At 44.5% G+C, this 17,156-nt stretch overlaps 1 protein-coding gene across 4 annotated transcripts in view; it reads right to left on the bottom strand.

Annotated features, from left to right (window-relative positions):
- Positions 1–17,156, bottom strand: part of WWC1 (WW and C2 domain containing 1) — a 184,226-nt gene that overhangs the window by 22,761 nt on the left and 144,309 nt on the right. For all 4 annotated transcript variants that reach the window (XM_078359150.1, XM_078359158.1, XM_078359161.1 and 1 more), the window contains exons 16-17: positions 9,130–9,282; positions 6,355–6,446 (exon numbers count right to left, since the gene is read on the bottom strand). In XM_078359150.1, coding sequence (XP_078215276.1) covers positions 6,355–6,446; positions 9,130–9,282 — 245 coding nt within the window. The remainder of the gene's footprint in view (positions 1–6,354; positions 6,447–9,129; positions 9,283–17,156) is intronic.

Below are 17,156 nucleotides of genomic sequence, written 5' to 3'. Positions count from 1 at the left end.
AAATCCTCCCGCCTCAGCTTCCCAAAGTGTGAGGATTATAGGTATGAACCACTGAGCCTGGCCTAATTTACATTGTCTTGTTGAAAAACTCTTCATGCATTTATGACCATCTTCTTTGGTGAAGTTTCTGTTAGAACGTCCAGACCCTTAAAAATCAGGTTGTCTTATTATTGAGTTGTAAGAGATTGTCATTTATTTGAGCTATGAGTCCTTTGGCAGGCGTGTGTACTACACGATTTTCTCTAAGTCTGTGGCTTGCCTTTTCATTTTCTAAATGGTGTCTTCCAAAGATCACAAGCTTTTGATTAAGGTCAAGCCCAATTTATTGGGTTTTTTTCTTTTACAGTTTCTGCTTTCTGTGTCCTAAGAAATCTTTGCCTACCCCAAAGTTGCAAAGAGATTCTTTTTTAGACTTTCAGAACTTCTGTAATTTCAGTTTTTATGTGTAGCTCTGTAACTCATTTCAGAGTTTTTTTTTTTTTTCTGGAGATGGAGTTTCCCTCTGTCACCAGGCTGAGTGCGATGGTGTGATCTCAGCTCACTGCAACCTCTGCCTCCTGGGTTCAAGCGATTCTCCTGCCTCAGCCACCTGAGTAGCTGGAATTACAAGCACATGCTGCCATGCCCAGCTAATTTTTCTATTTTTAGTAGAAATGGGGTTTCAACATGTTGGCCAGGATGGTCTTGATTGTCTGACCTCATGATCTACCTACCTCAGCCTCCCAAAGTGCTGGGATTACAGGCTTTAGCCACCGCAGCTGGCCACAGATTAATTTTTATACGTGATGTAAGTGTCCAAGGGTATTTTTTCCCCAAATAAATATCTACTTGTTCCAACACCATTTGCTGAAGGGACTTTTGGTGATAGTCCTTAAAACTCTCCGTTTCCTTTGGACTCCAAGGTTGGAAGGATTCAGTGTGACAAATAGACTGCATTTGTTAAATAGTAATTTATCTCTATTCCCATCTTGACTTCTGAAAGACATACAGAACTGCCAGGCTTCTGATCAGCATGAGACAGTGTTATCATACTGAGCCAAAAGAATCCCAGCCAAAACCAGAGAATTTGACATCCAGCTAGCTGGCTCAGCAAGAGTGTGGGGAAACACAAAATCTCCCTGAGGATTTTCCCAATGGGGAGAATACATTTTTGGATCTCTACTCACAATTCTGCAATTAAAACGTCTTCTGTACTTAGATGAGGACTGCTGCTGTGGAGGGGCCTTGGCTCTCCTCCTTGGCCCCAGAGACCTCTCTATCTACAAATAAAAGAGCTGTCCACCGTGATCTGTAATCCTAGTGCTTTGGGAAGCCAAGGTAGGTGGATCACCTGAGGTCAGGAGTTCAAGACCAGCCTGTCCTTCATGGTGAAACCCCATCTTTAAAAACTAAAAAAAAGCTATTGGCCAGGCGCAGTGGCTCACACCTGTAATCCCAGCGCTTTGGGAGGCTGAGGCAGGCGATTCACCTGAGGTCGGGAGTTTGAGACCAGCCTGAACAACATGGAGAAACCCCGTCTCTACCAAAACTACAAAATTAGCTGGGGTGTGGTGGTGCATGCCTGTAATCCCAGCTACTCGGGAGGCTGAGGCAGGAGAAAAGCCTAAATCCAGGAGGTGGAGGTTGTGGTGAGCTGAGATCGTGCCATTGCAATTGCACTCCAGCCTGGGCAACAAGAGTGAAACTCCATCTCAAAAAAAAAAAAGAGCTGTTAAACATGAAAACACATGCGGAGCCCTCCACAAAGGCCTCTGCAGAAGCCACATTGGCCAGTATTTATTGAGGGCTCAGTAAGCTCCACTTCAGGTCCTAGGCCTCACAACAGTGCTCAAAGAGATTATCTCCATATCACAGATTTAAAAAGTGAGGGGCAGAGGCCTGACAGGCCTTGTCCTGTGCGGCAGGCTACGTGATAAAGCCAGGTTTACAAAACAGGTTTGTCTAGATCCACCGAGTGTTCATCCATTATGGGAGTCTCTACTATTTAACTGTGAATCTGATCTAAATATTCCAAGATGAGAAAACAAAAAACACCCAGCTTAATTGTAAAGAGAAAAATAATTAAAATCAACAATATCTTTTCACTGACTGGAGTGGCAAAACAAAACAAAACAAATCTGGTAACATCAAGTGCCGGTGAAGGTACAGAAACAAGCGTAGCCCTGCGGGAAGCGAAAAGGAGAGCAGCCAATTTACATTCTGAAGGCAATTTAACCTTGTCTGTCAAAATAAAACATGTACATATGCTTAATTAAGTTATAGCAGTTTGATCAGAGTGAGTGTCACAGAGGGTGTAGGTTAGGGAACTCTTAATCATTGCTGATGGGTGTATTTATTAATACAATCTTATTTAAGAACTACACTATGATGTCTACTAAAATATAAAAAACACACGCCCTAGGATCCAGCAATGCCACTTCTCAGCATCTGCCCTAGACAAATACAAGTCCCCAAGGAGGGCAAATACGAAGATTTTTCCCTCTAGCATTGTTTGGTGTTATATTCTCCTGTATTTTCTAACACTCTTAGTTTTATTTTGCTTGTGAATCTTAAAAAAAAAAAAAAAAGAAAAACCCAGTCTTCTGATTATATGACTTAAAGACATATAAAAAAAATAAATAAAACGAGGGAGTACCAGTGACACGCTAGGTTTCAGATGCCGAGGAAGGACTATAAACTGAAACAAAAACACACTGACAGTCTTTTGGAGACCAGAACTCACGACTCCAGAGCTGAGCAGGCACGGCAAGGCCAGGTAACCTCCCAGGACCAATAGAACCTTCCAGTTTTGGGGGAGGGGGCTGCAGATGGTTTACTCCACTACAGCAGCTCCAGGATCCCCAGCCCTCTTTGTAGGGCAGCGTCTGGGCGAAGTTTGAATGGCAGGGGGTGGGGAGACAGGGGGCCACAAAGGGAGAAGGAACAGAAGGCGGTTGCTAGGAGACGGCTTGAAAAGTCTCAGCACAAGCTTGGAATTTGGTGGAAACCACTGATCTTGTGCCAGGGTTTTGGGAGATAGGTCCTGGGCCTATTTCTGGCATCAGACCTTTGCCTGTGTGATCTGTAGTAGAGTGTGGCATAGCAGTGTGCCAGGGAGAAGGGGAGAGAGGGAGAGAAAGAGAGAGGAAAGGAAAGAGAGAGGGAGATGGCCAGGGGTTGGTGGGGAGAGACAGGGAGAGACAGAGTAAGAGAGAGAGAGGAAGAAAAGGAGGTGGAGAGAATGACTGAGACAATTTAGAGAGAACCCTAAACTAACAAAGGAACATATAAAAATTCCAGGAACCTTGCCATCGGCTTCGTCACATGAAAAAATAGTAAGAGACAAGAGTAAAACAAGCATCAGCAAACTGTAGCCCAAGGGCCAAATCCTGCCTGCTGCTTTGTTCAGGACAGTCTAAGCCATGAATGGTTTTTATATTTTAAAATGGCTGGAAAAAAAATCAAAAGGGGAATACTTGGTGAAAAGGTGCAAATTTCAGTGTCCATAAATGATGTTTCAGGGGAACAGAGACACTGTCGCTGGTTTATATACTGCCTATGGCCGCTTTCACTCTGCAGCAGCAGAGGTGAGGGGATGCAACAGAATTCCCATGGCCCGCAAGGCAAGCAATATTTACCATCTGGCCCTGTCCAGAAATCATCTGCTGATCCCTGGAGTAAAAGATATTAAGGGAGGGCACCTTCTGAGACTACATATATAATCTGAGGATCTAAGAGAATAATAACACAGAAGAGTTATTGAATGCTTCCTCTAGGTCAGGGTCTATGTTAAGTGCTTAACATGCATAGTTTCACCGAATTTTGCGATATACCCCATGGCTGTTTTCTAAATCTCTTTTTCATAGACGAGGAAACGGAAGTTCACAGCTGTGATATTCAGCCCAGGCTGCACGTTAGAATCACCCAGGGAGCTTTTAAAACTTACTAATGCTCAGTAAGGTCTTACTAATCAGACATAGGATCCCACAAGGAAGTTGGCTGAGCTAGACTCCAGCTCCATATCTGTCTGAATTTAAAGCACATGCACTTAAGACCAACTTATATTTCCTTCCAAATGGCAAGACTCATAGGCTGTGGCCATTTCCTACATGGAATAGCCCTTTTTCCAGCCAGCAGTGAGCAATGTTCCTTCTCTTTTTTCTAATAATAATTTTGACTATGTATTGAGGGCCTACTACGTGCTTTGTAGTTGATCTTCATTAGTGCCTTTCCCTTGGGTCTCTTCCAGTAACGTTATTAGTAATATTTCCCCAGTTTTCAGATGAGGCTCAGGCAAGGTTAGAGTGACTTGCAGAACGGTGATGCAAGGTGCGGGCTTCGGTAGTGCTGGTCACATTCTGCTTCTTGACTTGGTGCTAGTTACGGAGTTTTGCTTTCTGAAAATTCACTGAGCTCTATGCTTAGGTGAATTTTCTGTATTTTACACTGCAATAAAAAGTTTAAAACACATTTTGCCTAAGGTTACACAAAACGTGAAGAATCCAGGATTCAAACCCTAGCCTACGTCATTGTTTCTTACAGCGTGTGATGAGACCTTTCTCATAAGACCAGAAATTAAATAGCACTGATCACAAAATGAGAAAGCTGTCCCCTTTTCAATTCTTGTTCAGACATGTTGATTACATCGAGGAGAACGGCTCTCTTTGGCAGTAGCATGTCTTCGACATTGCTGAAACACTTACCTTCCTTTTTAGTAACAGGAGAGAAGGCTCAGTCAGGCTTAGCAAGCAATATATCTAACTAGACTTTAATAATATTGCTTTATTTTCATTACATTGTGTTGTCCACAGTTACCTTCTGAAGCAGACTTGGCTCTTGGCCTACCCAGTATCCACTTTTTCCCTTAGTAACAAATATTTAATTTTTTTATCCAAATAACAGACCTCATTCTCCAGTCTCCCTTGCAGTTAGGCAGGCTAAGTGGCTAAGCCTGGCCAATGAGAAGCAAGCAGAAGTTGCTGTGTGGGACCTTCAGGAATGGTTCTTGGTTAAAACGTACATAGGCATGCTCTCTTTTGTCTTTCCTCTTTCCTGATGGCTACCTGCATGATGGCTAGTGATCCAGCAGCCATCTTGGGCTATAAAGCAGCCTTGGTGATGGAGGTCACATAGTAAAGACAACAAAGCAGACGAAGGAAAGGAGCCTGGATTCCCAGTAACACTGCGGGTCTGACGGAAGTGGATAGCCTTGGATTGCTTCCTCCCATTCTTTTTTTTTAGACAGTATCTCGCTCTGTCACCCAGGATGGAATGCAGTGGTGGGATCTTGGTTCACTGCAACCTCCCCTTCCTGGGTTCAAGCAATTCTCCCTGCCTCAGCCTCCTGAGTAGCTGGGGTTACAGGTGCCCACCACCATGCCTGGCTAAGTTTTGTATTTTTCATTAGAGACAGGGTTTCGCCATGTTGGCCAGGCTAGTCTTGAATTCCTGACATCAGGTGATCTGTCTACCTTGGCCTTCCAAAGTGCTGGGATTATAGGCGTGAACCACCACTCCTGACCTCTTCCATTCTTAAAAAAAAAAATTTTTTTTAAGAGATGGGGTCTTGCTATGTTGCCCAGGCTGGAGTGCAGTGGCTATTCACAGGCGTGATCCCACTACCGATCACCACGGGAGTTTTGACCTGCTCCAATTCCGACCTGCGCTGGTTCACCCCTCCTTAGGCAACCTGGTGGTCCCCCACTCCCAGGAGGTCACCATATTGATGCCGAACTTAGTGTGAACACCCAGTTGGCATAGCGCACTACAGCCCAGAACTTCTGGGCTCAAGCGATCCTCCCACCTCAGCCTCCTGAGTAGCTTGGACTACAGGCACATGCCACCCCCAGCCTTTTAAAAATTTTTTTGAGATGAGGTTTCATTACAGTTTCAAGCAATTCTCCTGCCTCAGCCTCCTGAATAGCTGGGATTACATTCTTCTCCTTAAGTGAAGAAGAAGTAAACTCCTATCTTATTTCTGTCTAATATTTCTGCTCACCATTCCTAGAAGTCAAATTCAATTCCCAAGGACTCTTTAATTTATAGCAAACTACACAAATTTTCCATTTAGAGTAACAGAGTTTTAAAAAAAATTTTTTAGCACAATAAATGTCACTATATCAAGATAAAGAATAACACTAGGTGTGAACTATCATGGGTGATTCATGGAACACAAAATGGCAAATTTGGACAGAATTCTGGGAACCATCATACGAGGTTATATGGCCTTTTTGCCTGCAGAGAACCCATGAGGAGAGAGGTTCTCAGTCTTCCCAGTGGAACCCTTCTCTTGCCTGTGTTGGCATTTGGGGATCTCATTACTGGCCTAGGTCCAGGTCAGGGCAGCTTCTGGGGCCCGAGGGCATGCTCACTTACCAGCTGTCTTCCAGTGTCTGTGTGCTGCTCCTGCCCTCCTGCCTCTTCTCCAGCTCCACTGCTGTCTGTTCCAATAGAGCAGACACAGCGTCCTACAGAGACAAAGGCTGCTGGGTCATTGGGTGCAATATGGGTGCCACCCTTCCTGCCAGGAATCAGAGCATCTCAGAGCTGTGACCCTCCCAGTGAACTGATGGTGAAACCAAAGACCAGAGTGGTCAAGCATCTTGCCCAAGGTCACTGATAAACTAGAAAAATGGTCCTTAGTTCCCCCAGCTAGCAGTTCTCCAGAGAATAGCTCCTGTATGTATGAACCTACTCAGCACTGTGGAAGAAGACAGCCAAGTTTAGCAGTGAAGTAAGAGAGAACTAAGGTCCCCGAGTGTAAGGAGATCATAGCATCATCAGACCAATGTGTGAACCATCAATAATGTAACACAATAAGGAAACAGTAGAGAAGAGAGGTAATAGGAGAGATAAGTATTGGCTGTTTGAGAACAGTGGAACAGTGATAAAGCTTGGGAAGCTGCATTCAGGGAGGGCTTCCTGAAAGAGGAATATCTATATGAATGGTATCTGTAGTGAAAAGCCCCTATGACTTGATGAAATTATTTAACCTCTCTGAGACTGTTTCCTCTAATAACTACTAGAAAGGATTGTTATGAAGATTATTTGAGACTCTACATAAGGAACATAGAAGAGTACCTGTCACATAATGGACACCTGGCAAATGGCAGCTAATACTAAAGCAAAAAGTGGATCCTGTAGTTTTCTGAGCACGTGGCTAATTTGTAGTTACCCTTGGTAGTTTGGGCCAGAGCCTGAAAAATTCCTAACATTTGCTTGTAAGGAAGGTAAAAGGGAAGTAAAATCAACTGAAGGCCTGGTATATACCAGGCACTGTGAAATATGGTTTATGTGTAGCTTCTTATTTCATCTTTACAACCATCCTGACTGGTTGGGATTATTATGACTTGCTTGAGAAATGGGAAGGAGAGAACCAGTGTGATTGCTTCTTGGCCTTTTGGCTAAGATCAAGTGTAGGAGAGAGCTAGTGTGTTCAGAGTTGACGTTCCTGACTCAAGATCATGTTCTAGAAAGGAAAGGAGTTTGGTTTCATGACCTTTGCCGGCTCACCGTCTCCCGAGTGAGAGCCCTGCGTTTGAGACCTGACTTTGCTGATGAGATATGATTTGGTTAGTCTCGCTGAGCTTTGGTAAACGGCACATAATAAACAGAACAGTGCCTGATGCAAAAGGAAGTACAGAAAATGACGACAATGATGATGATGAAAAAGAACGTGGGGGTGGGGAGGGAAGGGAGAGGAGGAGGACAAAGGGAAAAAGAAAATAGACTTAATTTATTTGCTACCCTTATCTTTACCTGTATGTCTGAACCCATCCCCTCCATTACAATTCTAGGCAGTGGCTGTCTAACCAAGCGCTGACAGACAGGACCATCTCTACACAGAGGGAAGGATCACTGCAGAGAATTACAGGAAAACCTGAGTCAAAAACACTCTCTATTTAACTTTTTGAGGTGGTCAAGATCCCATAGGAGTCCAATACCCTATATGTAAGGCTACCTTCGCTGCTCATCTGAGTCCTGGACTTTCGAAATCAGGGAGACAGTTTAAGGATATTGTAATACGTTAAAGCATACTGCACTAAAATGAAAACAATACATACATTTTTTACTGAAAATAGGCAAACAAGATTTTCTTTTCTTTTGCTTTTTTGAGGTGGAGTCTCGCTCTGTTGCCCAGGTTGGAGTGCAATGGTGCCATCTTCGCTCACTGCAACCTCTGCCTCTCGGGTTTAAGCAATTCTCCTGCCTCAGCCTCCCTAGTAACTAGGATTACAGACAACCACCCATGCTCAGCTAATTTTTGCAATTTTAGTAGAGACAAGGTTTCACCATGTTGGCCAGGCTGGTCTTGAATTCCTCATCTCAGGTGATCTGCTTGCCTCAGCCTCCCAAAGTGCTGGGATTACAGGCATGAGCCACCACCCCCGACCAAGATTTTCAAATAACAAAGTCATAATGGAACCATTACCAAGTGTTCTTTACATATATTTCTTCAGAGCTTCTTAAAAACTTTGTTTCTTTTTTTAAATATATATATTTAAAAGAATTTTATATATATATATTTAAAAGAATTTTATATATATATATATATATATATATATATATATTTATTTATATATATTTTGTAGAGACAGGCTTGTCTTGAACTCCTGGCCTCAAGAGATCTTCCTGCCTCAGCCTCCCAAAGTGCTGGGATTATAGGCATGAGGCACCAGGCCCATCCTCATAACAACCTTTTAAGGCTCTTATTAGACGTTAAAGATGGAGGCCCAGAGAAGGGATATGACTGACCTAGCCCTCTGATTGTCTTCCCATGACTTCCTGCTGCCTCTTATAAAAGCCTCCACTCTGGGCCTTGAACAACGTAGAGGCTCAACAAAGGTTAATCTTTTACCTTCCAGTTTTCTCCCTCCTTAGCCATTTGGTTTGTAAAAAATCATGAATTAAGGTTTTCATCAGCCAAGTGGTATTAGGTAGAGCAAAGGAGGAAGCACAGCTGTGGAAGCAAGTTTCCGGAAGGGGAGCTGCCTGCCCCTTGGTGGAGATCTCTCCTTCCCTGTTCTCTTCTCCTACTTCCTCCACTCCATTTTTCTCCTCTCGTGATGCCCAACTACCTCCAGTTCTGGGAGAGGCTTTCCCTCCTGAGATCCAGGTGCTGCCTTGTGGGAGGGTGGTGCCCCTGCTCACCGTGCTTGCGGGCCCTGGGGTGGGGGCTGTGGCTCCCACTGGCTTGGGCTCCCTGCTCTGTTTCTTCAAGTATTTGGAGCTGAGGAGGTTGTACCAGCGAGTCGACCTCTCCCCAGACCGGCAGATCTCCGCCAGGCTGATCTGGGCACCTCCCTGTTGGGAATGAAAAAAAGGAGAGCATAAGTAGGGGGGATCAGGTGTCAGGGGAATTTGGCCCTCAGGGATGGTATGGAAAAAACACCACTTTAGATGTGAGGGAGTCATCCCGGCAGGAAGAGAGGCCTAGTTGTTGACATTTCCAATAACTCACTTGTTCATTCATTCATTGATTGGTTTAATCATTTGCCAAATCTTTACTGAAATCTCGAACTCCTGACCTCAGGTGATCTGCCTGCCTCAGCCTCCCAAAGTGCTGGGATTACAGGTGTGAACCACCATGCCTGGCCAAGATCCTGTGTTTTTTTTAATTTAAAAAACTATGATAAAAAATCCTTTAGTTTACCGTCTTTGCTGCTTTTAAGTGCACAGTTCTGTTAAGCATTACACACATTGTTGTAAAAGAGATCTATTGAACATTCTCATCTTGCAAATCTAAAACTCTACACATAAGTAACAACTTCCTTTATCCCCTTCCCTGCAACCCCGGTAACCACCACTATATTTTCTGTTTCTATGAAGTTGATGACGTTGGATACCTCATATAAGTTGAATCATACAGTATTTGTCTTTTTGTGACTGGCTTATTGAACTTAACAATGTCCTCAAGGTCCATCTGTGTTGTAGCATGTATTGGAATTGTATTCCTTTTTTGATGTTGTTTTTTTGGAGATAGAGGCTCTCTTTGTTGCCCAGGCTGAAGTGCAGTAGTGTGATCATAGCTCACTGTAATCTTGAACTCCTGGGCTAAGAGATCCCCCTTTCTTTTTAAGGCTGAGTAATATAGCAGTGTAGCATACCGTATGCTACATTTTGCATATCCATTCATCTGTTGGTGGACATTTGGGTTGTTCTACCTCTTCACTATTGTGAGTAGTGCTGCTGTGAATATGTGTGTACAAGTAATTCTTTAAGAACCTGCTTTCAGGCCAGGCGCAGTGGCTTACACCTGTAATCCCAGCACTTTGGGAGGCCAAAGCAGGAGGATCACCTGAGGTCAGGAGTTTGAGAGCAGCCTGACCAACATGAAAAAACCCCATCTCTACTAAAAATACAAAATTAGCTGGGTGTGGTGGCACATGCCTGTAATCCCAGCTACTCAGAAGGCTGAGTCAGAACAATCACTTGAACCCAGGAGGTGGAGGTTGTGATGAGCTGAGATCGTGCCATTGCATTCCAGCCTGGGCACAAGAGTGAAACTCTGTCTCAAAAAAACATAAAAAACAAAACAAAACAAAAAAACAAAATCTGCTTGAATATATACCCAGAAGTGTGATTGCTGGGTCATATGGTAGTTACATTTTTTTAAGTTTTTGTGGAACTATTATACTGTTTTCCTTAACACTTGTTAAAGGAAGTGCTTATAATCCCACCAACAATGCACACGAGTTCCAATTTCTCTCCATCTTTACCAACACTTGTTATTTTGAGTGGTTTGTTGCCATCATCCAAATGGGTGTGAGGGGGTATCTCTGTGGATTTGATTTGCATTTCTCTGATAATTAGTGATGCTGAACATCTTTTCACATGCTTGGCCATTTGTATATTAATTTTGGAGAAATGTCAATTCAAGTCCTTTGCCTATTTTTAAGTTAGGTTATTTGATTTTTTTGTTATTTAATACCCATTCTGTGTTAGTTACATTAAGCACTAGGTTCTGTGTTAGGTACTGAGGAAAATGATGGTCCCCACATGGTTCCACCTTCTGGGAGCCAACACTCTCCCAATGGACTCAGGAACTGAACAAGTAATTAATTCCAAGTGAGGTAGAAAACTGCATATAATTTCTCTCCACTAAATTTGCAAAAGTTAAAAAAATTGACAACAGGTGCCATTGGTGAGATTATAGGGAAATAGGCCCTCTCTCACCTTGATGGTGGGACTGTAAAATGGCAGAAACCCTATGGAAGGAATTTAGTCATAACTAGCAAAAATGTAAACGCATTTTACCCTTTGACCAAGTAATTCTCCTTGTAGCTGTCTATCCCACAGTACACCTGCAGAAACCTGCATAAGTACAAAATGACCCACAAAAAAGAGTCTTCATTCTGACCTTCTTTGTAATAGTGAAGGATTTTAAACAACCCAAAGGTCTGGCCAACAGGGAACAGATTGAATGAACTATAATTCATCTATACAATGGAATATTATATAGCCATGTAAAAAAGAGGAAGATCTCTTTCTACTGATGCAGACAGATGGCCAGGCTATACCGTTAAGGGAAAAAATAGCATGGCGCAGAAAAGAATATATAATATGCTACCTTTTGTGCAAGAAAGAACGGGGGGATAAGTATAGCTATATCTATAGTCTATCTACATATTGCCCCATGTTTGAGGTGTGAGGGGGAGTGAACCTGATCACATGTACACAAGAAATAATGGAAAGATGAAAAGAAATTAATCAAAGTGGTCACCTATACAGGATAGGTGGTGGGACCAGGGTGGGCAGAGAGCAGGATTTCTCTTCAGTAAACCTTTCCATACAATTTTTCTTTGAATCATGCAAATATGTCCCTTAAAATAAAAACAAACTATAACAAACTAACCTGGCTGAATATAAGCTCACAGAGAAGGGAATTATTTCAATTGACTTAATATATTTACTGTTTTGTTTTCCTTATATCCTTCCTAGAAATTACTACAAACTAATTAATCATCCCTCAGAGGCTTGTTTCAACATGTCCAAAAATGAGCCCTGCCCGTTTGGGAAGGTGGTCAGCTCACTTTCCCTACACATCAGTGTTGGTGGGTGGAAGGGGCTACCCAGACTCTGTGCCGATGGGTGGTAGAAATACCAAATGCCAGTTTGCAAAGTGGACCTGTAGCCAAGTGTATTAATCTGTTCTCACGCTGCTAATAAACATATATCTGAGACTAAGTGATTTATAAAAAAGAAAGAGGTTGAGCTGACTCAGTTCGGCATGGCTGGGGAAGCCTCAAGAAACTTATAATCATGTCAGAAGGGAAAGCAAACACATCCTTCTTCACATGGCTGCAGCAAGGAGAAGTGCTGATCAAAAGTGGGAAAAGCCCCTTGTAAAACCATCAGATCCTGTGAGAACTCACTCATTATGAGGACAGCAGCATGGGGATAACTGTCCCCGTGATTCAATTACCTCCCACCAGGTCCCTCCCACAACATGTGGGGATTATGAGGGCTACACTTCAAGATGAGATTTGGGTGGGGACACAGCCAAATCATATCACCAAGCAATGGCTCAGGAGGGTGCCTAGAACCAGGAGGGGGCTCTGCAGTCCACCTGGCATGCTTCCGATTCTTCCTTCCATCAGGATGCATGGGAACATGGCAAGGCTGTGCTAGGTCTGGGACAGTGAAAGGTATTTCTGAAAGCACAGAGTTGAGCAGGGAGAGGAAGCAAGCACGATGATGACACTTCACTTGTTTAGCACCAGCTTCCTCATCTGGAAAACAGGGAAAATAACTCCTACCTACCAGCCCACTGGGAGGATCAGAGTGAATTCAATGCTTGTCACATTTCAGGCACCCAGAATAAATATACATATATACAAATATTTCTCTATTGCTCATTTATTCATTCAATAACAACTCCCTAAGCCCTTTGCCGACTCTGGAGCCACATAAGCATGTAAGACTTGATTCTTCCCCCAAAAGGCTCATGGTTTCCTAGGGAGGTAGACAGCTGTGTTGGATATTACAGTGTAGAACATGCCAGGCCACGTGTGAGGTACGAGGGGGAAGGACCAGGATCACAGCTTTGAGGTATGACACCTCTAGCAGATCATTATAAATTCTAATAAGATACACCATTTATCTGGGGCTGGCTCATAGGGTGAATATTGTCTACCTCTCTGTCCACCACCTTACCACATTTGAAGAGTCAACCTACATGAAAACCTAAATGAGAAAGGAAGGAATTGAACCTCCAGAAACTGGTTTCAAACCAATCAACTCATTAAACCGGATGCAATTTTGAGGGCATTCATGCATTCATTCATTCATTTATTCAACATACAAAAATCTGCGGAGAAGTCTTATGTACCAGGCACTGTTCTGCGTGCTGCAGATACAGCAGAATTGAAGGCAGATACATATTCCTGCCCCATGACCTTATATTCGAGTCTAGGGGAATCAGATAACAACTCAATAGGTAAACTCCATACTGTGTTTCATCGAATCTAAGATGCTATCAATTTAAAAGGGTACCATTATTTTGTGCACCAAGAAAGATAAATAGTTGCTAATTAAAGTATAACTTGTCATCTAGTACAAAGTGCATCTTGATTTCAGAAATAAAATTTAAAGATAACATGTACCCTAGAATCTATGAGGTACAGTGAAAGGTGGTAAAAAGTGCTGTAGAGAAAAATACTACAGGGAAAGGGGCTAAGAGGGGATAAAAGAGCAGAGAGGGTAATGAGGGTAATGGGATATTTAAATAGAGCGGAAGGAGGACCTCACTGAGAAGGTGACATTTGAGTAAAGTCTGGAAAGCGGTGAGAGAGCAAGTCTTGCCCATGGACATCTGGGAGGAGAGAATGCCAGGCAGACAGCACAGCAAGTGCAAAGGCCTGGAGCGGGTGGGGGGAGGCATATGTTGGTGTGATCAAGGAATACAAGGCTGGAGGAGTTCTGGGGAGAAAATCCCAGAGGTAAGAAGTGGCCAAATTCCAAGGGGCCTTGGAGGCCAGGCAAAGGACACAGGTGTTGACTCTAGGTGGAGACATGCGGCATCATGAGGTTTTAGCAGGAGAATGGCATGCACTGATTTACATTTAAATGGAATTAGTCTGGCTATTTTGTTGAAAAAAGAGGAAGGGAAAAAGGACAGAAGCTGGGAGACCAAGTAGGAGGTGGCTGCCATCATCCAGGCAAGGGAAGACAGTGGCTTGGGTCTGGGGAAGTGGAATCTAGGGTTCTTTTAAAGGTGGCACCAAGACGATGGGGTGAGGAAAAGAGAGGGGTCAAGGATGACTGTGGGGTGTCTGGCCTGAGCAATGAAGGAATGAAGTTGCCATCGGCTGAGACAGTGGAGATACAGGGTGAAAGATCAGGGCGCTCTTGTGGCCATGTTAGTTTGAGGTCCTATTTTACATGTTAAGTGAAGATACAGAACAGGCAGTGGAGATACAAGATTCGAGAGGGGTGGGGAGGCCCTAGCTGGAGCCCTGCATTTGGGATGGGTTTGCGGCTGGGAGATAAAATGAGACCACCAAGGAAACGAGTAGAAAAGGTAAAGATCAAGGACCCAATCCCGGGCCCTCTGACATAGGGAGGTCAGGGAAATGAGGATGAATCAGCAAAGGAAAGCAGGATGCTAGAGGTGAGGGGAGAACACTGGAACAGTGAGGTAACCAGGAGGCCAAGCAAGGGCAAAGGATGTTGAGGGAGGTGAAGTCAGCAACTGTGGCAGGTGCAGCTGGTAGGTCCAGTAGGAAGATGGAGAGCTGGCCTCTGGTCTAGGAACAAGTTGCTCACTGATGACCATGAGGAGCACACCCTTGGTACAAAGCTGAGGGCCAGGCTGGGCATAGTGGCTCATGTCTGTAATCCCAGCACTTTGGGAGGCCGAGGTGGGTGGATCACTTGAGGTCAGAAATTTGAGACCAGCCTGGTCAACATGGTGAAACCCCATTTCTACTAAAAGTGAAAAAATTAGCCAGGCATGGTGGCTTGTGCCTGTAGTCCCTGCTACCAGGGAGGCTGAAGAGAGAGGATCACTTAAGCCCAGAATGTCAAGTCTACTGTGAGCCAAGTTCATAGCACTGTACTCCAGCCTGGGCAACAAAGCAAGGTCCTCTCTCAAAAAAATTTTTTGTTTGGTTTTGCTTTGAGCATGGGAGAAATAACAGCATGATGATACACTGATAGGAGGTATCCAGTGGAGGGAAAATTAAAGATGGAGAAAAGAGCAGAATGGCTGTTGGAGGAATGTACATGTGAGAAAATGGGGGTGGTGGCCTCAGACAGCAGTGCAGAAGGACCATCCTCAGAAGCTAGGGAAATGGCAGAACCTACAAGAACAGCTAGATATGGTGTGGGAGCGCTCTTCTGAGTCCTCCTCTCTTCTCTCCCTGAGAGAAGTATAAATTAGTCATTGTGATGAGTGGGCGAGTCAATGGTCCAGGGAGATACAGTATAATTTCTGGGCAGCATTCAGGGCTAATGGGAAGTGAGTGATCACCATTTCCAAATGACACCATACAGTGTGGTTGTATGTATTTTTTTTTCCAGTTGCTCATTTGGAGAGGGGAGGGTGGAGAGTTCACTTTGACAGGGCTGGGGTTTTGCCCAGTTAGCATGGCAAAGTGAGAGGGGGCAAGGGAACGGTTTTATTGGTGAACCATGGAACGTAAGTGGGGCGTGAGAAGTGTGCTTCCTCAAGAGAGCCTGGGCTGGGTGGTGTGGAGCTCAGCAGCAGAGCAGGGGGCAACTAGGCCCCCCGCAATGCCATGCTAGAGCATTTGGTGGAACTGTTGCCTGTGATATTGGGAAGGCGGGCTGTATATTCCTCCAAACCTATAATCTGGGTCTGGGGACATGAGAGACACTCACAGTAACCCCCTGCGAAGTAGCATGGTGTGATGGCTACACATAAGGAAGCTGGAGTCTCTTCAAATCCAGGCTTTGCTGTCTTCTCGTTGGATGAGCTGACAGGTTACTTGGGCCTTGATCCCTTATTTTCCTGGGGCCATCGCAAGGATTAAATGAGATACTGCACACAAAGTTCTTAGCCCACTGACAGATAGATACTGTCGGCTCAGTACAGATACTGTTGCTGCCTAGCTGAAAACAGACTGGGGATTCCACACACCCTGCTGCCTGGAGTCTCTGCGTGGGAGCAGACAGGCCCTTTTTCCTCCCATCTCACTTCTTCTCCTCCTCCAGCCACCAAAATACGACAGCCTGACACTCCATGTCCCCACTGTATACGGAAAAGGAGGTTTCCCATTGGCCACAGGCAAAGACCAGCCACGGTAAGATGAGCGCTTTGGCTGCTACCATGGCAACCAGCAATGACCAGCCTTCAATTAGGAAGGAGGAATAAAAGGCATCCAATTAGGAGAAGAAAATAGGATTGAGTCTCTTTTGGCTTAGGAATGCCCAGGGCCAGGGGAATGCTTCGCTGGAGGAGCCCAGGCTTGCCAACCCCTTCAAGTCACCACCCCCACCTCTGGGCTCCAGGGAGCCATGTGCTGGTAAAGAGACAACACAGAGGCACTGATGTGTGTGGACTTCAGAGGTGGACCTGCTAGGGTTCAAAAACGGCTTCTACCACTTTCTAACTGTGTGATCTAGGAAAGGTCTTTCACCTGTTTGTACGTCAGTTTCTCCACTGGACTACGCTACCTATTTTGCAAGGTTGGAGTAAGGATTAGTAGAGATAATGGGCTGAGTGTGGTGGCTCACGCCTGTGATCCCAGCACTTTGGGAGGCCGAGGCGGGTGGATCACCTGAGGTCCAGAGTTCAAAATCAGCCTGACTAACATGGTGAAACTCTGCCTCTACTAAAAAACAAAAATAAGCCAGGCATGGTGGTGCGTGCCTGCAGTCTCGGCTACTCGGGAGTCTGAGGCAGGGGAATCACTTGAACCAGGGAGGTGAAGGTTACACTGAGCTGAGATAGCACCGCTGCACTCCAGAGACTGAGAGTGAGACTCAGTCTAAAATAAAAAAAAAAAGCAGAGATAATGCATATAAAGAGCTTAGCTCAGTGCCTGCCATAGAAACTGCATCCTACTGATATTAACTACTGCATTACTGTCAGTAACAACAACATAAATGGTAGTGATGCTGTTTTGTACCCAGCTAAGGAGGAAAGAGATGGGAACTGATATCCAGTGAGCACGAAGTACAGACACTTTGCAGCTCTGCATTCCTGCTACACA

This window comes from Callithrix jacchus, chromosome 2, assembly GCF_049354715.1.
Source record: "Callithrix jacchus isolate 240 chromosome 2, calJac240_pri, whole genome shotgun sequence".
NCBI lineage: Eukaryota > Metazoa > Chordata > Mammalia > Primates > Cebidae > Callithrix > Callithrix jacchus.
The sequence above is the reverse complement of the archived record's forward strand: the minus strand, read 5'-3'. Positions and strand labels throughout refer to the sequence as shown.